The 24,632-nt window shown below is 39.1% G+C and overlaps 1 protein-coding gene across 1 annotated transcript in view; it reads right to left on the minus strand.

The window, feature by feature from the left end:
* Window positions 1-1,829: 1,829 nt before the first annotated feature.
* SLC7A11 (solute carrier family 7 member 11) overlaps window positions 1,830-24,632 on the minus strand; it is a 77,495-nt gene continuing 54,692 nt past the window's right edge. Inside the window, exons 7-12 of the mRNA XM_055317070.1 lie at window positions 22,811-22,934; window positions 20,625-20,728; window positions 19,587-19,683; window positions 17,878-18,027; window positions 16,332-16,509; window positions 1,830-3,790 (exon numbers count right to left, since the gene is read on the minus strand). Coding sequence (XP_055173045.1) covers window positions 3,723-3,790; window positions 16,332-16,509; window positions 17,878-18,027; window positions 19,587-19,683; window positions 20,625-20,728; window positions 22,811-22,934 — 721 coding nt within the window. The 3' untranslated portion in view covers window positions 1,830-3,722. The remainder of the gene's footprint in view (window positions 3,791-16,331; window positions 16,510-17,877; window positions 18,028-19,586; window positions 19,684-20,624; window positions 20,729-22,810; window positions 22,935-24,632) is intronic.

Consider the following 24,632-nt stretch of genomic DNA (forward strand, 5'->3'; position numbering starts at 1 on the left):
AAAATATGTCAGAAGTGATCCCTCTCCTTATATATTGCAAGATATATATTATGAGAAAACCATTTATAGTTATATTTAGATACTTCAATTAACTCAAAACTTTATTATTTAAAAATATATTCTATAAATGGCCCATGTCTATTTCTACTAGAAAAAATAATGGAAGTTATTTTACCATATTCACAGAGACTGATACAGATTTTGTAGGGCCAGAAATGTATTCAATTTTTTCTGATCTTCTTCAAGAAAGAAACAAAATACAAATTTTCTAATGCAACATTAGGTACAGGACCTTGGAAGGGGCATATCTAAGCGAGGGGCACTGAAGCTACATTCCATCAGCTACTCAGGATATCCACATATGCACAACAGTTATTTTTTAATTTTTCTCTGACTAGGCTGCATAATAAGTTACATCAAAATATCATTACTTCCAGTCACATGCTATCTTTCATTTCTTGCTACTCTGACCTTCAGTATTTTATCTTTTCATAACCTATAACTCAATTATAAGAAATCCACTATAGGGCAAAGATGCCCTCTTTCGTGGTTGGCATTACATTCGTCTACAAATAGAGATAAAATAATGAGTTTCCTGAAGACTGATTACAGTTCATAAAAAAAATATGTTAAGTAATTATACTCAGGTTAACTATCTGTTAATATAGCAACTGGGGACACAATTTTACCAGACACATAAAATTACCCAGAAATGTGTTTCAACGTACATGTTAGAGAAAATGCTATGCATTGCTAATTTAACCTAATAATCTATCCTACTCCTGTGTCAGCAGAGATGGGAAAGATACAGTATAAGCACATATGTATATTTGTGGGTACACAGGCCTAACATTTATGTTGGGTACTGTAGTCTGCCATCTTTTCTAGAACAAATCTTTAATCTCCTGAAGAAAGACAAGAATAGTGTCTACTTCCAGTTGATCTAAACATTTATAACAGTCCAGTTTTCCACAACCAACCAAAGAAAAATCTTGGGAAAATAATCTAACATTTTAAAAAATGAGTCCAAAAATTTACTGAAATATTTATAATTGCATAAGGAGAATCAGTCCATTTTTTAATCAAATTGTTTTAGCTTTGGAAGTCTTTAACTAAATCTGTTTAATCTTCAATTAAATATTTGAGATTCCATGTTACAAAAAAGCAGTACATTTGAAAATAGTATATCAGTCATCTTAAACTGTACTGGCCACTTTTACTTTTTGTGGTATAATAAACTCATAATATGTATATGAACATTTGAATATCCACACTGGTGCAAGTATATTGCATGTAATGGTTTATATATAGTTCTCTACATACATAATTTTAATTATACGAGAAAAAAATTTACTTAGTATAAATAAAACATACATATTACTGTGCAGGGGGGTTTTCAACTAGAATGGTTTGATGCAATACCATCTGAATAAAAATTATGAATATTGATTTACTGATTATAGAAACCCTGCGTCTTTCCGTGATGTATCGTGCAAATAGGTGGAAGTACAACTTAATCTTTATCACTTAAAAAAAATTATTGACCAACTAACTCTCTGTCTGGTTAAAATGGTATTACAGTAGCTTTAGAAATTTAACAATGCAAAAATCCTTTTTGAAAATGATGGAAAAAATAAGTATGTGTTTTAGCTAGCTTTTACAATGTCATATTTAAAAAGAAATTAAAACAAAAAATAAAGAAATAAAATGAGACCTACCTGCCACTGTAGATATAAGCACATTACTCTCAGGAATAATCAAGACCTGTACAAACTTCTCTATAAGATTTTACTTTTTTTTTTCCACTACAAAAAAAAAAAAAAAAAAAAAAAAAACGAAACAAAAACAAAACCCACGAAAAACCTCAAGAAGAGTTAGCTGGTTTATATTACATGGGCTTAGACTGTAGAAAAAAAAAACAACATAAGGACAATCTATTTTTACCTCAGCAACAATAGAGTGGCAAGAGATGTAGACAAATGGATAGAAGAAGCAGAGTCTACAGATCAAATTTGAAAACCGTATGGTAAGAGAAAAAGGAAAGAATTTTTATGAATTCACTTAGAGACCCAAATACTAGGTTTGACTGAAAAAAATGTCAATCTTGGATGCGTATTAAATATTATCAAGATCAAAAACTGAAATTAAAAAAAAACTGAAATTAGTGAATTGGAATTGCCTCAAATTATAAATCATCATTTCTGTTTTGGTCAGTTGTCTATGGACTATCAGCTCTTAATGATTTTAATAAGTAAAATTCCTTAAAAACTTGTTACTTTTAAAATCAGGGGATGAAACAGTCTATTTAATCTTGGAGGTATGTAAATAACAGTTTACACATTCCATCATTATATTACATTCAAAATTCCACAATATTTTCTAAACCTACCATAAAAACATCTGTCTGAATACATATACATACAGTTTCTCCTTTTGATGAATTTGTTATCAGTTATCTCTTTCTCAAGTTGAATGATAATTAAGGTAAGGAAACTACTGACAAAGCTGAGATAAAGAAGTGGAAAATTTTTAGAAATACTCGTTGTAAATCTTATTTAGCAGTGACATTTCTTCCTCAATTTTTTTCTGTAAATATATGCCTTTTCCTAATTAATCTGGACAGTTTCATTTGAAGGGATACTTTAACAGAATATAAAATATATAAAGAAAACATACAAACTATCAAAATTTGTCATGACGTAAAAATAACTTATGATATTAAAAAATTATTCCTGATTACTAACACTGCATATAGATATGATTATAGGATCGGGCATAATATTTTGCGTATTTTCTCTCTTGTTGACTTCTGTCTTATATGAACATTGCAATTTGAAGATTTAAAAATGCATATATTTAGATATATTATCAAGGAGGTAAATTATCTGTAATTGTACTTAAAAGGCTTAATACCAAACTGAAGTATTGTTTTGCTCTTAGAAAGATGATACATCCTTTCCTAGTCAAATGGGCTGCCATGAAAACAAAGTGGCCCATAACCTTGGAGTGAAATGATAATGAGTGAAAAAAATCTTAATGTAATGAATTATCAAGAATTTTTAGACATAATTCCTGGATTTTTCTCATAAACAATAGCCTCTAGAAGCTCTTCTTTAATATATTTCTTAAAATTAGGCCTATCCCTTCTGTCTTTTGTTCAAAATGCTCTAGCTATATGCATTAAAAGATGAGTGACATCTAAGTTGGTATCTAAGGGGAAGCAATGCAATGACAACATAAAATAAATTTCTTTCCCTCCTCAGTCTATAATGGTGACGTATGCTTCCCCCCCACCGAAGAGTAGAAAACACTTTTCACAGTATAGTCATCTACAGCATATAAAAATTGTTTCTATAAAAGCCATATATACAGAAAACATCTCAGTGTTCATGATAAAATGTGTTATAAAGGCCACTAAAGTAATAGTTCATTCTGTAGTCATTTTCTTCCAACTTCATGTAGGTATCAGGGATTCCAAAATCATGTGAACCCATGGAATGCTTGCATATCAGCTTTCAGTAACTACATGGAGTTAGAACTAAAGTTCTTAGAAACCAGCTTGAATACACTAAAAGATATGAATAGCAATAACAGATTCCTTTAGTCCATCACCAAAGTTGCAATCCTCTAGATTTTCATGAAATGAAGATCCACATTTTGTTTTAGCCTTTTGGACAGAAACAAGGCCATGCATAGATCACCAAGATTTCAAATGCATTAATTCATAATTTATCACAATCTTCTTCTGGTACAACTTCCAGTATTATTTGTAATGTTCTGGTTATTTTGTCTACAAAGAAATAAAGAAGAGAAATTAAAAATACATAGCACTCAGGAATGCGGAAAGACAGCAAAATGTGAATTATTTGGAGTTGAATACTGAAAACATACAACTGCCTATTTCATGAGCACTTTCAAGAATTATTTACTTCATTAGAATCCCATCATGCTCAATTAATTTATTTGTCACTTCCGTAACTTCCCATGATGGCTTCTTAGCAAGAACACATTAATATTTTGTATTCAAATAGGAACTTTTATTCAGAAGCCAGGAGGCTGAAAATACTTTGAGGCAATAGAACCAAGATATAAATAAATTTTCAAAAATATACTCCGTATTTGGTTTAAAACTGGTTTGTTGTTTTAGTACCTATGAGATTACAACCAATTCCTCAGAAAAACCAAAAGACTCATACCCTAACATCCTGCTCAAACTTGTAGCATATTTCTGAGTAAAACACATTATGTCCCAGGGCCTTATCATCTCATCTGCAGAACGAGGGACTTGGGAGTCCATCAGCAAGATGGAGGGCTAGGAGGTCCCAACACTTGTCTCACCACAAAAACAACAACAAACAAAACAAAACAAAAACACAAGCAAACAAACAAAAAACCAAGAACAATAAAGAAATAGCTACAAACTGAAGAAAACAGATCAGGGAAATTTCTAAACAACAAAGAAAAGGGAACAAAAATCTAGCAGAGCTAAAAAAAAAAAAAATTGAGGATGCCTACATAGAAACATAAAGAAAGTATTCTGCCTGCATCACCCTATTCCCCCAGTCAGAATCTGGAGGACCCCAGCAAGGCTTGGTGTTGTGGAAGGGTGCAGCTTTAGCTACATAGGCTTCCCACAGTCCTCCTCAATGACTGGTCCCAGCTGATGGGGCACTGAGCACCCCCACTCAACATCTGCTCCCAGAGGCTGGGGCTTGTGCTGAGGTGAGACTTGCCCGTATGGGGCCTTGGGTGTTGATATGCCCCCCCTCAAGGATGGGGCCCCGTGGCACATCACCACACACAAGACTGGAGCTGCCACTGTTCTTAGTCCACTCCAGCCCCAGACTGGGGTTTTGTCCCATAATCGTTGAGGAAACCTCTCCTCCCTTGAGCCCTGCCCTCAGGGTCCCAAGTTACTCTCTGGCTGTCATTTTTGGGGCTATGCTACTGTTGCCGTGAGTCCCCCTCCAACAACCTTCCCAGGTCAAGAATCTGAATGATAATTGCCAAGACAGTCTTTTACTGGCCCTACTCCTACCCCTCAGTTCCAGGCCCTGGCTCTGACTCATCACTGCCAGGGGCAGTGCCACTATCCTAAGTGTCACTCACTTCCTGTTTCCCAAGTCACACCTTGGCTACCATTACTGGGGCTGTGCTGCTGTTGCCCTGAGAACCCCATCCCAGGTCAAGGCTCTGAACTGTCATTGATGAGATGGGCTCTTGCTGCCTTAATCCCTATCCTGTGGGTTCCTGGTCACAGTTCTGACCCATCATTGCTAGGGCACTGCCACTACTATAGGCTCCACCCCTCAGGTTTCAAGTTGGGGCTCTGACCTATCATTGCTGGAAAAAGGCTACTGCTGCCTTTAACTCTACTGCTCAGGTCCTGAGTTGGAGCTCTGAAATGTCATTGCCAGGGCAGGGCTGCCACTGCTCTGTGTCCAGACCCCTACATGTGCCTTTAACAGATCACTACCAGAGTTGTGCTGTTGCCATCTTATGAGTATACTGGTGCCAGAAGTGAGACTTTCACCCACATCCTCAAACTGCTCTACGACAACACTTTGTTATTCCAGAACACTTGCCACTGCTGTATTCCCTCCAACCACCAGGAGTCACAGTGGTGACTCCTTAGCTAGAACTTCCTTCCATGGGGGGAAAAAAAAATCTCAGTAAGGAAATCAGCAGATTTCTCAGCAGAAAAATTGCAGACCAGGAGAGAATGGGATGATATATTCAGAGCGCTCAAAGAAAAAAAAAAAAAAAAACTGCCATCAACCAAGAATATTCTATCCAGAAAAGCTATCATTTGGAAACAAAGGGGACTAAAGACTTTCCCAGACAAACAAAAGCTGAGGGACTTTATAGCCAATAGACCTGCCTACAAGAAATGCTAGAGAATTCTTCAAGATAAAAAAAGTAACATAAAAACAAGTGAAAGCATAAAATTCACTGGTGAAGGCAAATATATAGTCAAATTCAACTCTTATATTGCAATGGTAGTGTGTGAATCACTTTGAAATCTGCCATATGAGTTAAGAGATAAAAGTGGTGAAAGTAGCTATAGGTACAATATTTTGTTAATGGAAATACAATGTAAAAACATGAAAATTGGGACATCAAAATAAATTTTGTGTGTGGGGGCAAGTAAATGAGTAAAACTTTACTATGGAATTGAATTTAAGTTGTTATCAGCTTAGAGATCCCTGGGTGGCGCAGTGGTTTAGCGCCTGCCTTTGGCCCAGGGCGATCCTGGAGACCCGGGATCGAATCCCATGTCAGGCTCTCGGTGCATGGAGTCTGCTTCCCCCTCTGCCTATGTCTCTGTCTCTGTCTCTCTCTGTCTCTCTGTGACTATCATAAATAAATAAAAATTTTTTTTAAAAAGTTGTTATCAGCTTAAAATAGATGGTTATATCTATAAGATGAAAGCCTCATGGTAACCACAGAGTAAAAACCCATAATAGATACATAAATGATAAAGAGAAATGAATAAAAACAACCACTACAAAATATCATCAACTTGTAAAGAAAAAAGGCAACACAGGAAGAAAGAAACAGAGGAACTACAAAATGATCAGAGTGCAATTAACAAAATGCCAATAGCAAGTCTTTATGTATCAATAATTACTGTAAATGTCTTAATTTCTAACTAAAAGATGCAGAGTGACTGAATTGATTTTTTTAAAAGATTCATCTGTACACTGTCTATAAGACACATTTAGCCATTAAGGTCACTCACATGCTGAAAGTGAAGGGATGATAAAAGATAATTCAAGCAAATGGAAACCAAGAGAGAGTAGGGGTAGCTATACTTATATCAGATCCTAAACCAAAAATGGTAAAAAGAAACAAAGAAGTCATTATATAATGATAAAGGGGTCAATTCATCAAAAAGATATAATAATTATAATCATAATCATCTATGTACCCAATACTGGAGCACTTAAGTATATCAAGTAATTATTAACAGATATCAAGAAGAAATAGACAGCAATAGTGGGAAAATTGATGACTCCAGTTTTTTTTTTTAAGATTTTATTCATTTATTCATGAAAGACAATGAGAGAGAGAGAGAGGCAGAGACACAAGCAGAGGGAGAAGCAGGCTCCATGCAGGGAGCCCGATGTGGGACTCTATCCCGAGTCTCCAGGATCGTGCCCTGAGCTGAAGGCAGCACTAAACTGCTGAGCCACCCGGACTGCCCGATGACTCCAGTTTCAATATGGATATATCATCCAGACAGAAAAATCATCAAGGAAATAATGGATTTAAAAGACACTTTAGACTAAACAGACTGAACAGACATAGAACGTTCCATCCAACAACAGCAAAATACACATTCTTTTCAAGCACACACAAAACATTCTCCAGGATGATCACATAATAGGTCACAAAACACGTTAGCAAATTTAAGAGGATTGAAATTGTACCTAGTATCCCTCCAACCACACAGTATGAAGATCAAATCAATAAAGGAAATTGGTTGAATTGATCGAATCAAAAGAAAAGCTAAACAATTCATAAATATGTAGAGATTCCTCTGAACAACCAACAGGTTGAAGAAATCAAAAGGGAAATCAAGAAATATATTCAAATAAAAGAACCCAGAAGGACAACATATCTAAACCTCTGGGATGCCGCTAAAGCAGTTCTAAAAGGGAAGTTTATAGCGAGACAGATCTCAAATAACTTAACTTTATACCTCAAGGAAGTAGACAAAGAAGAACAAAGCCCAAAGTTAGCAGAAAGAAGGAAATAACAAAGATCAGAGCAGAAATAAATAAAATAGAGACAGAAAAACAAAAATATCAATGAAATTAAGAACTGATTCTTTGAAAAGATAAACCTTTATCTAGATTAACTAAGAAGAAGACTCAAAAAATAAAGTCAAAAAGAAAGAAAAGGTGTTTGGGTGGCTCATTCAGTCAAGTATTTGACTCTTGATTTTAGCTCAGGTCATGATCTCAGGGTTCTGAGACTGAGTCCGGCATTGGGCTCCACACCGGGCATGCAGCCTGCTTAAGATTCTCTCTCTCCTTCTCCCTCTGCCCCTCCACCACCCCTTTCTCTCTCTCTCTGTCTCTTTCTTTAAAAAAAAAAAAAAGGAGACATTACAACTGATACAAAGTATTATGAGAGACTTCTATGAACAATTATATGCCAACAAACTGAATAACCTAGAATAAATGGATAAATTCCTATAAAAATATGGTCTCCCAAGATTAAATTAGGAAGAAGGAGAAAATCTAAATAAACCAATATCAAGTAAGGAGATCAAATCAGTAATAAAAAAAAAAAAAAACCTCCCAACACAGAAAAGCCTAGGAATAGATGCTTGCAGTGATAAATTCTGGGAAACCTTCAAAGAAATATCAACACCAGTCCTTCTAACTGTTCTAAAAAATTCTAAAGGAAGGAACATTCCCAAATTCATTTTATGAGGCCAGCATTATGCTGACACCAAAGTCAGACTAAGACATTTTAAGAAAAAAAAATCATAGACCAATATTCCTGATGAATATAGATGCAAAAATTCTCAATAAAATATTAGCCAGTAAATTTCAACAACATAATAAAAAGATAATTTACCTATGGTCAAGCGGGATTTATCTGTGGGATGCAAGGATATATCAAACTCATACTGAAAGTCCTAGCCAGAGTAATTGAGCAAGAAAAATGAAACAAATCATATTCATATCAGAAAGAAGTAAAATTATCTCTCTTCATAGATGGGTGATCTTATACATAGAAAACCCTAAAAAGGGATCCCTGGGTGGCTCAGTGGTTTAGTGTCTGCCTTTGGCCCAGGGCATGATCCTGAAGTCCCAGGATCGAGTCCCACATCGGGCTCCCTGCATGGAGCCTGCTTCTCCCTCTGCCTGTGTCTCTGACTCTCTCTCTCTCTCTAAGTCATCAAAAGCACAGGCAATGAAAACAAGTGAGACTATATTAAACTAGACAGCTCTGCTCAGCAAAGGAAACAATCAACAAATTGAAAAAATATTGTGAAATAAAATCATTCGAAAATAAAAGTGGGAGAAAATTATTTCAATAATTTGAAATAAAAGTGGGAGAAAATATTCACAAATCATATGTCTGATGGACTATTATCTGCAATTCATCAAGAACTCACACAACTCAATACCAAAAAAAAAGAAAATAATCCAATTAAAAAGACCAAAATCCTGAATAGACATTTTTTTCAAAAAAGACATACAAATGGCCAACAGGTGTATGAAAAGGTGTTCAACATCAGTAATCACCAGGGAAATGCAAATCAAAACCATAACGCGGCATGACCTTCCACCTGTTAGGATAGCTTTTATCAAAAAGAGATAAAAAAATATTAGTGGGGATGTGAAGGAAAGGCAACCCTTATACACTACTGGTGGGAACGTAAATTGGTTATAACCATTATGGAAAACATAATGGCAGTTCCTCAAAAAACTAAAAATTGAACTACCCGTGATCTAGCAATCCTATTCCCAGTTATGTGTGCAAAGAAGTTGAAGTCAGTATCTCAAAGGTATAGGTGTATCTTTAAGCTATGTTAACTGCAACATCATTCACAAAAGCCAAGATATGGAAGCAACCAAGTGTTCATCAACAGAAAAATGAATAAAGAAGATGTTATTATGGACTATATTTATCCGTGAGAAAGAAGGAAATCCTGCCATTTGCAACAACATTATGCTAAGTGAGGTAAGTCAGAGAAAGACAAATACTGCATAATAGCACTTACATTATGGAATCTAAAAAAAAAAAAAATGAGCTTGTTGAATAGAGAGTAGAATGATTATTACCAGGGACTAGAGGGCTAGGAAATTGGAGAGATGTTGTTTAAGAGTATAACCTCGGTTATGGATGTCTAATGTACAACGTAGTGATGACAGTCAACAGTACAATAACTCACAAACTTGCTAAGACACTACCTCTGAGCCATCCTCAACACACCTAATGCTGGTGTAGTAATCATATTGCGATATACAAATGTACTAGACCAACACATATACCTTAAAGTCCTATAATGTCATAATGTAAATCACATCTCCATCAAAAAAAAAATAATAATAATAACTTTAAAAAAAAAGAAGGGACTTGGATTCAAAAGTAGTTCTCAAAGTGTAATCCCTGAACTGGGAATAGCCTGAGTTATCAGAAACGCATCTTTTCAAAACACAATCCCAGACCTACTAAATCAGAAACTTAAAGGTAGGAGGCCCACAAAACTGTGATTCTGCTAGACACTAAAATGTAGAAACCAGTGGGCTAGATGATTTCTAAGGTCATTTTATCTTGGCAGTCCTAGAATTCTGTGATGCTAGTTTCCCAGGGTGTTCATTCTTGTTCATCTCTTCATCTTTGTCATCCATCCCTATAGAACCTCTTCAGACTGCTACAGGTCCTGGAGCCTCTAGGGTCTGTCTTCTCGATAGTGTCAGACCCGCATCGTCACTCACCCAGACACACAATCATCCTCCTCTTTCATGACTTGTCACCTGGAAAAGTCCCTTCCAAGAAGCCAGTATTTAACTTCACTTAAAAAAATAAAAAAGGTATATTTTTCATCCACTGCCTTAGAAGAGTGTTCCCTAAGGTCGTTTTTCTCCACACACTCATTTTCGTAAGATACATTAATTATAAAGAGCTCGGGACAATTCTGGCAAATGGTAAGCTCCCTGTAAATGTTTCTTGAATAAATTATATGTATCACAGCCCGCTCTACACTGAGATATACGTGGAGGACAAGTGAGTGCTCAAGAGTAATAAAAGTCCATGTTTACAGAAAAGGGAAGTGGTAAAATTATCTGCGAAAAACAGATTGTTGAAAAGGAAGTACCAATCAGCGGTATGGGATATATGGCTTTTGTAAGCAGAGAAGGAGCCAGGGCTATCCGATAGGTTGAAACAGTAGGAGATTTTAGGCATTTTCAGTGGTGGATTGCAAAGCATTGGGGTTAAATTTACATCCTCTCCATCTCTCCCTCCCTGAACTAATCCCTACAATGATTGACGCGTGTGTGTGTGTGTGTGTGTGTGTGTGTGTGTGTGTGTGTGTGTGACTATTCATGCAGGTATCTCCCGAACAAAAGCCTTACCCAAATGTCTGTTTCTGCATTCTGGCCCCCCAGTCTTTTGCTTTCTTAGACATCTTATTTCCCCATGTCACAGAACTATATCGGCTCCAGATAAAAGAAGAGCAACTCGGGGATCCTGATGCTTTGCTAGTGACATTCTTTGCTTTGTGACATTCTCCTTTCTGAAAGCTCCATTTAGGTCTTCTATTCTAATAGGACATATGAGGCCAAAGAATCTGTTTTCCAGTTCCGCACACCCATTCTCTTCTTCCACGTTCAAATTTTCCTATTACATTCTCTCCTACGATTTAAATCTGCTCTTGGGATCCTGAGATTTAAATAATTCTCCTCATAATGGAGGTTCGGCCAGAGTGACTGACTGTGGCCCTGATTTAGCCGTTGGAACTACACCAGCTTTTCCTTCTAGGTCACCTCCAAAGATGAGATCAGATAGGGGTACTCTCAGCAACCCAACAAGCCTCTGTGGAAGCTTCCTACTTGCCCACAGAGAATGAGGACCATGTGGCATTCAGCTGCTTCCATGCTCGTATGATCACATGAGCCTTTTGACTTTGGGGATAATCAACTCCATGATACTACTCTCTCTCTCTCTAAATTATAATATAATATAATATAATATAATATAATATAATATAATATAATATAATATAATAATTCTAAATAAATATATGCTTATAGATATATAAAATAATATATTTATTATTATATTATCAATTTATAAGTTTTATATAATTTATATATATAAATTATCTACTTGAGAGAGAAAGAGCACAACAGAGGGCACAAGAAGGGGAGAGGCAGAGGAATAGAAAGAAGCAGAGAAAGAAGCAGACTCCCCACTGATCAGGAGCCCCCATGTAGGGCTCAGTAGATCCCAGGACCACAACCTGAGCCAAAGACAGATGCTTAATCAATGGAGCCACCCAGGGGCTCCTCCATGATATCATCCTTTTAGGTAAAGTGGAGCCAACAAGCCTACACTTGGTGTTTTCAGGAACTGCAAGCTACAAGAAGAGCAAACAGCAATTGCAGTGTTTTCAGCTTTACTTTTTCGTGTTCAGTAGTTTTGAATTCAGCTGAAACAACAACTGACTTTGCAAAATCCGATTTACCCGACCACACTTGGTACAAGCATGGGTCCTGCAGCCAAAACTGAGTAAGTCTGTGAAGTATTAGAACAAAACCAATCTTCCCCACAAGTCAGAGTAAGACTAATAGTACATTTTTTTTTTAAAGTCTTCCAAATCTTTTCACATGCATGGTCTCGTTTTATTTCTCCTTACAATGAAGGTGGTTCGGGCCCCTAAGAAATGTAGGGCCAGCTTAACTTAAAATATCACACTTTAACTTAAAATATCGTACTACAGTCTTCGCGAAGAGCCAGTCACGTGCCATCAGTGAGGCACTTTCAGTGAGGCATCATAAGGCAGGTTGCCAATGACACACCGTAAGCAGCATATGCTTTCAGGACCCTGGAACTGCAAAGTCATTGTCTACAGAGATGGACTATGATGCTTTTGCTTGGCGCTCTTCGGTATGATGCTTTGTAATCAAAGGTGTTGCCTCAACTCTACTATCCTCCATATCTCGCTTTAGCAAGAGGGATCCACTCCCAGTCAACCCAGTCATCTGGGCTGTGACACAGTCTGGCTGATAAATGGAGGCAGCCAAGCAAAACAGCTACCGCCAGCCCTCGCCGGAGCTTGCCAGCTCCAGCTACCTCCATGTATTTGAGTCGGTCAGTGGGGTGTCCGCCCCATTTTCCCTGGTGAGAAGCTCGTGTTTCTATAAATAAATAAATAAATACCCAGAAAAATTCACGACTCTGTCACAGATGGCAGAAAAATGTGTTCTGTGTATCTGACTATTCCCTTAAGAGCACATTTTCTTTTCACCCTAGGAACGCTATCAGACAAAACGTGGTTCAATACTGGCATCCTGTGGCCAGAGAAATTCATCAAATCCCTGCAAATCTCAGATCCTCGGGTTCTGAACATTCCTGGCTCTCTGTACCAAGCAGCTTTTCACTATTTTCTGAAGGCTGGTCAGAACCTCGCATCGTATGTGAAGGCACCTTAGGTTAAGATGTATTTTGATCAACTATCATTTCAGGAGGCTGACCGGTTCGTGTATATTAGGGTGAAAATAAATGATAATAGAAAGTCTAGAGAATGTCACCCAACAACAACAACAACATTTGATATGAAATCGCAGAAGCTCTGCACGTTCACACCGAGCTTTTTTCCTAACAAGGAGGCAGTTGGGAGAGGAGGCGAGGTGGTGGGCAAGACTCGGCTGCCTGTGGGTCCGTGTATGAGTGTTTTGTTTTGGCCAAAGGCTAGGAAAACACTTGCTATTGCAGCAATAAATATTATGAATTTTCTTTATTTTACTACAAGAATGCTGCCTAAGAGGAAAATCAAACAAAATTATGGAGGATTGTTGTTTTTTGCTACTCACTTTCAAGGCGGCTATAAAGATAAAAGGTTACAAGGCTCGCAGTTCAAAGACAGAATTGCCATGCTCCCTGGTAAGACTTAATGGCATTTCTGAGATCCGAATAACCATTATGGGACTGCTGCATCGCGGCTGCTTTCGCAAATGGCTACACTAAATTTGGAGTCCTTGGAGATGTTTGAGACATCATTAGAGACAGGAAAAAAACAAAAAAATTTCAAGATCACATAAGCATGGAAAAGTGTCAAAGAAGGATCTAGTGTGAAAACTGGAAGTCGGTAGGCACTGACAAAGGAATGGTGCAAAATATGTACGTGGAAGCGATGGGAAGGGATGTTCAGAGTTGGCTGCCTCCCAATGGGCGGAGCACAAGGCCTACTATGTGGGAGAAAGCATGGCATCGGCTCTCTCATCAAGCTCCGCCTCATCATGGCCCAACTCCAGGGCTACCAGCCCTCCCTCCCTCAGTTCACGGGCTTTCCCATGGCTCTCAGGGAATTGAACTCTCTCTCACCGGGGTCTGAGACACACAGACCTTGCAATGATGATCCCTAGTCTGTTCCAGGCATTGGTAATGAGGACAGCAACCCTATGGGCAGTTATTGGTTAACAAGATCCTTTTCCCTTTTCAGAAACGCCTCTGTGTGTATTGCCTACAACAGAGAAAATCTAACTACAAATACTCCACAGAAAACGAGTGTGACCTAATAGGAAATAGAAGTGAAATACCCTGCGGGACAATCAGTGGGCCCTTGTTAGCCTTAAGGAACCCAACTTTTAGAATAACACCTCCTCAGGGAGTCAGTGTTGCTGGCTAGAAAACAAAATTTAGATATAAATAGTAGCATAAGGTCTAAAGATACCAAACACCAATTAAAAGCTAATAAAGAACAGTAGCAAGACTCTCTTTTATTTTTATTTATTTATATATTTAGTTATATATTTATTATTTTATTATTATTATTATTATTATTTTAGCAAAAGTCCATTTTAAATGGCTGACTTTTTTTTAATTTTTTTTAATTTTTATTTTATTTATGATAGTCACACAGAGAGAGAGAGAGGCAGAGACACAGGCAGAGGGAGAAGCAGGCTCCATGCACCGGGAGCCCGACGTGGGATTCGATCCTGGGTCTCCAGGATCGCGCCCTGGGCCAAAGGCAGGCGCCAAACCGGTGCGCCACCCAGGGATCCCTAAATGGCTGACTTCTAAATGAGTTTGTGGAGCACACTGGTGAGCCAATATGTATACATGTTTTGAGGGGCTTTTTTTTTTTTTTTTTTTTTTTAGGTTTAGTAACACTGACATTATTTATTAACAATTCTATCAGAAATATCAGAAATCTCCCTCAACTTCTTGCTGGGCTTTTAAGAATGGATTATGGTCAGAGAAGTCAATGAAAATGCATGCAAAGAACAATCATTCTCTAAACTCACTACACTCATCCCAACTCACAGGCAAAAACATGGCCTCTGGCTACATTTTTTTTTTTACTTGTCTCTTGTGCCCCAGAAAGAGCATAGACTCTGAAGCCCAGCAGCTGTGGGTACAAATCCTAGCTCAATGGTTTAAAATCTGTACACGCAGAAATAAATTCCCTATGTCCCTGAGTCCCAGTTTCCCATTGAGGAGAGAAGAACAAACTCTCTCTCTCTCTCTCTCTCTCTCTCTCTCTCTCTCACAGAGCCTGTGGATGATGACATGAGATGACATGAGATGATGTGAGAGGAGGGCCTTACTCAGCAGAGACCCTTCCAGAGGGGTAGGCTTTCCACAGAGGCTGCTCCCAAGCACCCTTTCTACCTCCTCATATCCCATATTGCCTCTTCTCCCAACTTACCTGGTCACCAAGCCCTTCTGCTTTCTCCCCCTTTAACATGGTTCACTTTCTCTTGGATTCTGCGGGCCTTGTCCTCGGTCAGACCTTTCTTAATCCTTGTGCGGGGTTACCGTGGTAACTACCAGTCTTGAATCTCTTCAGCCCTGACCCTGTCTAATCCACCCTCCCTGTACCCAGGATGATTTTTATAAAATACAACACTGCTTGAGTTTGAATTCTGGCTGCATGACTTGGAACAAGGCACAGAAACTCTCCCACGTTATGACTCAAAATCTATAAAACAGGGATAATAAACTTTTGCCAACTCAGAACACTGTTATAAGGATTAAATAAGGTCAAATATGTGCTAACGCACAGAAATCACACAATCCATGGGAGGTGTTGTTATTCTTCTCTTCGGTGTTCTTGCTGTTCTTAGGACCCTTTGCGGTTCACTATGCCCATTTACCAGGGTTGTGTCGTAATCACGACATGGAGGACCCTCTGTGGGTCTCTGCCTCACTCCCTACCCAATCTCACATCACTCGGCAGGTAGCATGTTATGATATAGAATCAATAAACTGAGTTCAACCCAGAGTAGAAAATAATTAGGTTAGTAAGGGAGTCGGGAAGGCAATGAGGTCATTTCCAGAACTGCTGATAAAATTCTATCTAAAGAAGCTGTTCTCTTAAGAAGTAATTAGAGCAGCTCAAACTAAAATATCCTGCAAGGATGGAACGGCTGTAACCCAAACATCCTTCCTGCTTTTTCTGCTAGTCCTAATTAAAATGCAAAAATGTATTTCAATGAGCAGTTGCCTTGCTCACGTTGTTGAACATTAAGGGGTGTGTGTGGTGGGGGGGGTGTGGGGGTATGGTTGTGTGTACCCATAGACTGGGTTTTCTATAACACGGTCTCTCAAGAGGTCCCGAAACTGTGTAAAAGTCTTACCTGACAGTCTTCTAAACCACTTGGGTTTCTTGTCCCAGATAATAAAGAGATAGTATGCAGGGACCCCCGTCAGAGTAATGATGAAGCCAATCCCTGTACTAAATGGGTCCGAATACAGGGAAAGGGCAACCATGAAGAGACACGTGAAGGAAAACAAGGCTGGGATGAACAGCGGCACCTGGAGCAAAGCACAGGGGGGGAAAACAAATCATTTCAAACAGTTCCAGAGACAGAAGGTGGGTTCAAGAGGAGCTCATCAGTCATTGGATTGGGTGATCCCCACCAGCCGCGTGAGGCGGTGACAAGCACCAGCTGACCTACCTTACTAGCAGCATCTCTTTAACAGGGCACACAGAATGGAGCAACCACACTCTCTTAATTTTTTTTTAAATTTTGAATAGAATAAAACCTAAGGATAAATAAGCATGTTTCATTGGAGATGCTTTGTTTGAATTGTTTGACTAGGTAAGTACCACTATGACTGACGTTTTTTATTTTAAAAGGTTGGCTCTGGGATAATTATGATTAGAATCTGCTTTAATGTGGAGTCAAGAGCACGGGCTGCTTGTTACATGTTACAGCCTTTCAGTGCATATTGATTTTCTGTTGGAGACTCACAATAAGAACTGACAGGAATAAAACAGACCAACTCCTATTCAACCGCTAATAAAGATGTTGCTAGCATTAGGCTATGGATGTAATTAGAAACAAATTCTGACAACACGACTGACGACATTTTCTGTGTTATTTCTTAAAAGCAAATAAATAGTGAGGTCAGATCAATCCATGAACGTTTGCAGCTAGAGACGAGAAACATTCGTCAGCCCTCCCAAAAGGAAAGCTTCGCAATGGTGAATGCGGTACGTACATACATTTTCACACGCCCTGTGTATTCACACTATTATTCCTTCTAGACCATATAATGTAGAAAAAGGACAACGTAATAAGTCATAACATTTAAGAATACTCAAAAAGCAGGGTCTTTTTTAGAGTTTCAATTAGTGGCAACTCTGTAGGTATCCCCCCGCCCCGGCTCAGCACGCCTATCCACAATTACTCAGCGGACAGACACAAGTATCCCATATCCCACACTTTGAACACGTGGGGTCATTAGACACATCCAAGAAAAAGCAACATTTTTCAGAAAAGTGACATACAAAGTTGGGTATACATCACATAAATGACCCGATGAGTTATTTTTCCAAGCTAACATAAATCCAACATCAAGGCACTAACTGAGAGAGTTAAACATTTGATTCCAGAGGATGCTGTCCCCACCCAAGCTCCCCATCACCAACTTATAACAACGAGAAGACTATGTATTAGAAGAAAGATTTATGGAAACCCATCAAGATTACTGGGCAGCCCGGGTGGCTCAGCGGTTTAGCGCCGCCTTCAGCTCAGGGCGTGATCCTGGAGACCCGGGATCGAGTCCCACATCAGGCTCCCTGCATGGAGCCTGCTTCTCTCTCTGCCTCTCTCCCTCTGTGTCTCTCATAAATAAATAAATAAAATCTTAAAAAAAAAAAAAGATTACTGAGGTTACCTTGAAAGGACGATGCATATCTGGGCGTTTGTATCGAAGATAAATCAGCCCAGCAACTGCCAGCCCAATAAAAAGCCACCTGGCAAAACTGAGGAAATTCAAAAGACTGTAGAGGTCCCCAGAGAAGAGCATTATCATCGTCAAAGGGTGCTAAGGGGGAAGGGGGAGAAAAACCATGCTCGGTGAGTCAAAAGAGAACACAGCTGGTAACAAACAATAACATCACTACACATTACGATTCCCCTTTTCATATGATTAGTTACACGGATAAACTACGACAGTGATTAAAAACCTATATTCGACTGACTTCCTATCTATATTCTGCTCTTATACCCCATTACGCACCAGTAACAGCCTGGGAAGAGCATCATCATTACCACTTAATCAGATGGAATTTTATACAGATGTTCAGTTTTCCGTTGTGCGTGTGTGTGTGTGTGTGTGTGTGTGTGTTTTCATCTGAGAGAAGAGAGCGTGTTTCCAAAGTGTAAAACGCAGGATATTCACTGACTTACATTTAAAGACCCAGAGGCTGAGATGAGAAGCGAATAACTAAGACTGAAAATCAAGTGTACCCAATTAGAAAATTCCCAGAGAGCTCTGTAAATGGTTCCTGACAAGCCCTTGGCTACACACACCCTGGAAACACAGGCACCTCTCAGTGACTCTGTCGTCTCCTGAATGCAAATTATTGACCTCCCCTTCCTCAACACTTGCTCTGCCCGTGTGCTTGCCATGTGTGACCCTCAAGAGCACAGAAGAGAAGGAAGCCCAGAGATCAGCCTAGCAAGTCTCTGCAGCTCCACATGCCAAGGGCAGCTCCACTGATAGCAGAGGCTTCAAATGAAAATGAAAATGAAATGAAATGAAAGCCCCTTCACGGAATAGTACATTCTGTTCCCACAAGTGACGTTGACTTCCAGAGTCCGCACAGAGCGTACGCACACTTTCTGGAGAGCTTTCAAGGAAACGTAATGACACAAATGCATGAAACAGAATGTCCAGTATAGTCTGTGGCGCTCCTGACAGCCAAGTCCACTTGACAAAAATATTACCAAATAGCAGGTGAAAATGAACAGAACGTTGCCAATGGGTATTTAAGGGCTTCTACACCTGACACAGCCACGTGTGTCCCACACTTCACGAACACCTTGCGTTAAGAATTCTACAACCCAAATTTCAGCTGCGGTGCTTTGTCCTTCTTCCCTTTAGAGTTGCTCTCAAATATCTCATTTTTAATCACAGAATCACTGCAGTGCCTAGGGCTTCAGCGATTTTTTTTTCTATAATTTTGTATGCAACTCGTTATAAGGTGCCTATGATACTACGATGTACCTCTAGGTGTTTTTGGACTGGGGCTTTCAGCTTCACTTTCAGTATGCAGAACTGGGACTTGTTGCTCTACATCCTTTTCTGTGAGGCTCTGTGTCGAGGACAGGAGCCAAGGTAATCATTTCCCTTAGACCTCGCGAGTTTCTACAAAGGGGAAAGAGAAGTGATGGGTCCCAACGCATCAAATATGCATCAGAAATACTGACTAAAGGGAAGCGATGGAAAATATCTTGCCTCCCAAACTCCACCAAGATATACACAGAGCCAATTTAGCAATGAACGGGAAAGTAAAGCACCATCTGAATTCTGCTTTGAAATCCTCTTCGCTAACCTGTTATTCAAGCTTATATCTAGGTATACTTTTTAATATGCATTACCAAAACAATAACAGCTGGCAGAGGAGTGTGCTTGCGGACATGAATCATGGAGAGGATTTCTGGAAGTTGACCCTCTCGAGACGCAACATAGAATAACCTGATGGGAGAAAAATGTGGGTGGAATTGACTGTAAAATTGATCATTTCAAAGGGAAAAATCCAGAAATCTAAGAGAAAACTTGCATCTACTATTATAGCAACTGGTTTGACATTTCTTAGGTGATTATTCAGGTTCCGCTGTCCCGGTAAGGCAGAGAAACATCAAAAGAAACCTGCCTTCGAATTTTATAAAATCTGCCAACATTTATCTTATTCTTTGAGGAGGAACAATAGCAACATCCGACTCAGCATAGCTCTCCCTACATATAAATAGTTCTAGGTTCCGAGTGTCGTACGTGTGCTGTCAATCCAATCGAGTCCAATGTACACACACATGCAAATGTGTGTACGCACAGACATGCACGTGTACACACACATAACAGTTACATTTTTCTGATTGGATCTTAATCTTATGGTAAAATAAAAGGGACTTTTGCAGCAAACAAAACCAAAGGGATACAGATGGCGGGGTGGTGATTTCTGGTGTCTCTTACTTTACTTTTTTCTTGTCACCCTTGGAGAAACAAAAGATTTTTATCACCAGAAATAAAATGCTGTTGTTGAACTCTGCAGACATTCTATTTAAAAAAATAATAATAATAAAAGAAGAAAGAAAGAAAGAAAGAAGAAAAGAAAAGAAAGAAAGGAAAAGAAGAGAAAAGAAAGAAAAGAAAAGAAAAGAAAAGAAAAGAAAAGAAAAGAAAAGAAAAGAAAAATTGCTCCATGCCCAGCTGCAGCGTAGACTATGAGTAGACAAGCAGTGCCCTCTAATGGGCAGAACGAGCCATGCTACCGATGCTCAGACGAAGACTTCAATCCTACATGTCTCTTTAAAAACAACAGCTTTGCAGGCACTATTTCTTTTCCTTTTAAAACTACCCTCATCACAGCCAATCTCAAAAACAGAAATGCATTTCTGGAAATGCTTGAACTCACTCACCTGGAGACAGCAAACACACCACCATTCATGGAGCCAAAGCAGGAGAGGGCAACAAAGATCGGGACTGCTAATGAGAAATTTCCCAGGAGCCGCTCAGAAAAGGTCTAGTGAAAGACAGAATGAAGCAAATTAATGCTCTGCCAGAAAGTGGAATAAAATGAAACAATTTAGGCCAAACTCGCTCTATGACTTTCTCTTGGCCTGCTGATACGTGTACGTTTTATAATCTTTCTTTTTTGGTTAGGGTCAGACTGACTTCTTGGACAATAATCAAAAGCAGGCACCGTGGCACTGCTTGTTGCAAAACTATGGGCAAGAGTCTAAACAAGCACCTTCTCTCTACTTTCATAATGCAATGATCCATTTATTGAATCTTTATCAACTATGATATCTATCATCTCTGATTCTGGTAAGTAGGAAAAGCTCAGTTCAGAAGTTCTCCTATTAGGGACAGAAATCCTTCTGTAAAATGCCTTCCCTTTAGCCTAGAAAGCCACATTTTTACAGCGAAGTACAAATGTACCCTGAGAAGTGTCACAGATACTTGTCTCATCTACCAGTCCCCCTGTTACAACACAGAGGTCCAGAGAGACATAATCGATGACTTAATCATTTATACCGCATATACAAGCGGTTCTGAAAATCTCTTGTCCAGAATAATCACATTAGCTGAATGTCTGTTTATTGAGCCACTCTCTCCCTCTCAGGAATCGGCCAATTCCTTTCATGGTTTCCCATAAAAATAGGCTGGAATACATATACAGGTCTGCGAAAATCGAGCCACAGAAAATACAAAAGATAAACAAGACTTCCAAAATTTCCTTCTCCGCCATGGCGTATACAATACTGCGAATCTCCATAAAGGATGTATTTAAAAAAAAAAAAAAACAACAACTATGTGGGATTCTTTAGTTGTCCTTGATGCAGCCGGTGCTGTGTAATTAATGGACCACATCACCCTCTAAAAGTAAGTGCTGCCCTTTGTCTAGTAAGATGCGACGACTGACCCGACATCAGTAAGCTCTGGACACCGGCTTGTCTGGTGGGACTTATGGCAGCGGGAAAGTCTCTTTTTAATACAGTGAACACGTACATAGATTCCCATGAAATGAGATAATTTGTCCCCTGTGGATGTTGCCCACATGAGGTAATAGTGACTCTTTTAAAAGGAACTGACATCTGGTGATGGGAAGTTACTTTTTCACTCTTCATTGTTATGAGGTCATGAACAAATGCTTTCTTACCAGTTAAGTTTTTATACAAAACTAAAAGTGTGTGTCACAGATTGACAGTCTCATAACATGACCTTTGAGGGCAAAGATGGTCCTGGGGTCAAGTAAATTTTTGGAAAATGCTGTAAAATTACGAGTCTCCGCTTCTTAGGGAGTTAAAAATGCACATTAGCATCTTTAATATTCTGAGAAGTGCTAGAGCAATGACATCTGTTTAACTTTGAATAACTCAGTATTTCCAAAAATTAATAATATCCCATTATTGGTATTCAAAAGGATATAGTAGAAAAAAACAAACACATACGGTCCCTTGGAAATTCTTAAGTGGCACTGCGGGGAAACAACAAAAAAAAAGATTTTAAGTTTGAAAAGTTTACAAACTGGGGATCCTGGGTGGCTCAGCGGTTTAGCCCCTGCCTTCAGCCCAGGGTGTGATCCTGGAGTCCGGGATCGAGTCCTGCTTCAGGTTCCCTGCAGGGAGCCTGCTTCTCCCTCTGCCTCTCTCTGTCTCTGTCTCTGTGTCTCTAATGAATAAAAAAATCTTTAAAAAAAAAAAAAAGTTTACAAACAGGAAGGAGTACAGAATAAATTGCAATTTGCAGACCAAAAAATACATTCGTTTAAATTCAGTAACTGCCCACCTATCCTGCAAGTCATGTTGGAAGAATGTTTTCTTCTCTTCCACATGCACACATGGAAATGTGTTTTCAAGCATGAATATGGGGAAACGTTTTGTATGAAATGAACAGTGCCAAGAAATCATATAGGGCTCTGGCTATATCAGTTAAATGGAATATGCTAAGGTGTCTTCTAAATTTTTTAAATGCTCATTATCATTCAGGTCAAGAAGGGATTACCGAATTTCAAAACACTTTCTGCTGGAGGGAACTACTATAAAATTGCATCAACTCATTAACCTAAATTCAAATTGGCATTTTCCCAACTTGGACTTACCACCGCCACTGCATTTGAAAGCAACAGTTCCTCGGCACTAATGGTCGTAAAGTAGGCCACATTTGTTAGCACGTAGCCAATGGTGACGATGGCCATGGATATACATATTGCAAGGGGGATGGTTCTGAAATGCACAAAGGAATTGCTTATTAGTTATCTTTTGTTAGTCATTCTCTGAAAGCGAAGACGGTACCATAACAGGCTAATTCAAACAAAGAATAAAATAGTGTGTATGATAATTATAGCCTCTGTTGAGTATGCATATTTTATCAGGGTGAAGTGCTACAGTCCTTTGCAATTTAATAAGGTCCATGGGAACAGGTACTTCATTTGTCTTGTCTACTGCGCTACCCTCAGAACATATGGGGCCATCCCACTCTTGTACTCCACAAATGCTACGGCAGTGTTTCTCACACTCGATCATGCATCACCTGGAAGGCTTGTTGAAACAGTTTGCTGATCCCACCTCAGAGTCTCTGATTCAGTAGGATTTGCCTTTCTAACAAGTTCCTGGGCAATTGTGCTGCTGCTGACCGGGGGACCGCGCTTGGAGAACCACGGGTCTATATACCTTTCTAATACTAATTGACTGCCTTGCCACCTTTCTAATGCTAGACCCCAAGAAGATCTTTCCCATTCAGCTTTCCGCCTTAGATAGCTTCCCTTATCAGCAAATAAGTCGTACACTTTGGGATGCATGAGAGCAAGATAGATCTACCATTCTAAATGATAGTGATGATAATTTTATATATGACACAAAAAGCACAGAAGCGCTCACAGTAATGACTTTGCACTGCCCTGCTGTGAGTTCAAAGGAAGCTCAAGATCATGAGTATCTATTAAAGCAACAGTGCAGATAATCCCATGAAATTAGAGGTGACATGCTGTGAAGTACATATGACCGGACAGTGCTGACACTCTGTGGCATCAAGAAGTACCCAGCACAAATGCAATGTTATGTCTTCATTTAATGCACTGGCAAAGCCAGGAGTTACTGACCCTAATAATTTGATTCCATGTTACCGATACACATTACTTGCTTAACATAATCACCTCTTCAGACTCTTTCCAGTTCAAGCAACTTAAACCTTCAGCTCCCTGCACAAAGGCTGATGGGTTTTTTAGCCATACAGCTTATCAGCCCTCATGGGGCCTTAGACCCTGCTGGGTGCCACTAATGAAGACCTCAATATAATTTCTTCCAAGATGAAAATACAGCTCAGAGCTGGGAGGGAAAAAAAAAAAAAGGCACAGCCTGCCTCACTCCCCAAGCTGGGTATGTTTAGCACACAAAGTCCCAGCTCATTATGCTGAACAGCACTATCCCCTGTTGAGAACAGGCAAAGCTAGCCAGTCAGCAACTGCCATTCATTATGCTGCTTGGAGCCTGACACTTCCCCTGATCCCCAAAGCCTGAAGCCTTGATGGGGAAACACATTGACCTCTAAATCCTGGCATCCTGATATAAAAGTAGCAGATGTTCCCCTTCCCCAGTGTGAAGAGGGTCCTGTGGAATTTTCTGTTAGCACCGTAACATGCATTGCTAGTTGTGATTGATAAATGCTAAATTTCAGCAGAGGAAATCACTAGGCCAATTAAATACAAAGGACTGAGTGGCATAAGGCATACTAAAGATGAATTCTGTTTCTTCGAAAGAAAGACTATACGTAAATGCAAAGGGCTAAGAAGGCGAACTTGCAGGTATATGTGCAGCTTTTCAAACATTCACTGTGTGATTTTAAACTTGAATCTTTTCTTTCTTTCTTCTTCTTCTTCTTCTTTTTTTTTTTTTTTTAACATCCCAAATGGTGTGTTAAGCTCC

This window comes from Nyctereutes procyonoides, unplaced genomic scaffold, assembly GCF_905146905.1.
Source record: "Nyctereutes procyonoides isolate TBG_1078 unplaced genomic scaffold, NYPRO_anot_genome, whole genome shotgun sequence".
Taxonomy (NCBI): domain Eukaryota; kingdom Metazoa; phylum Chordata; class Mammalia; order Carnivora; family Canidae; genus Nyctereutes; species Nyctereutes procyonoides.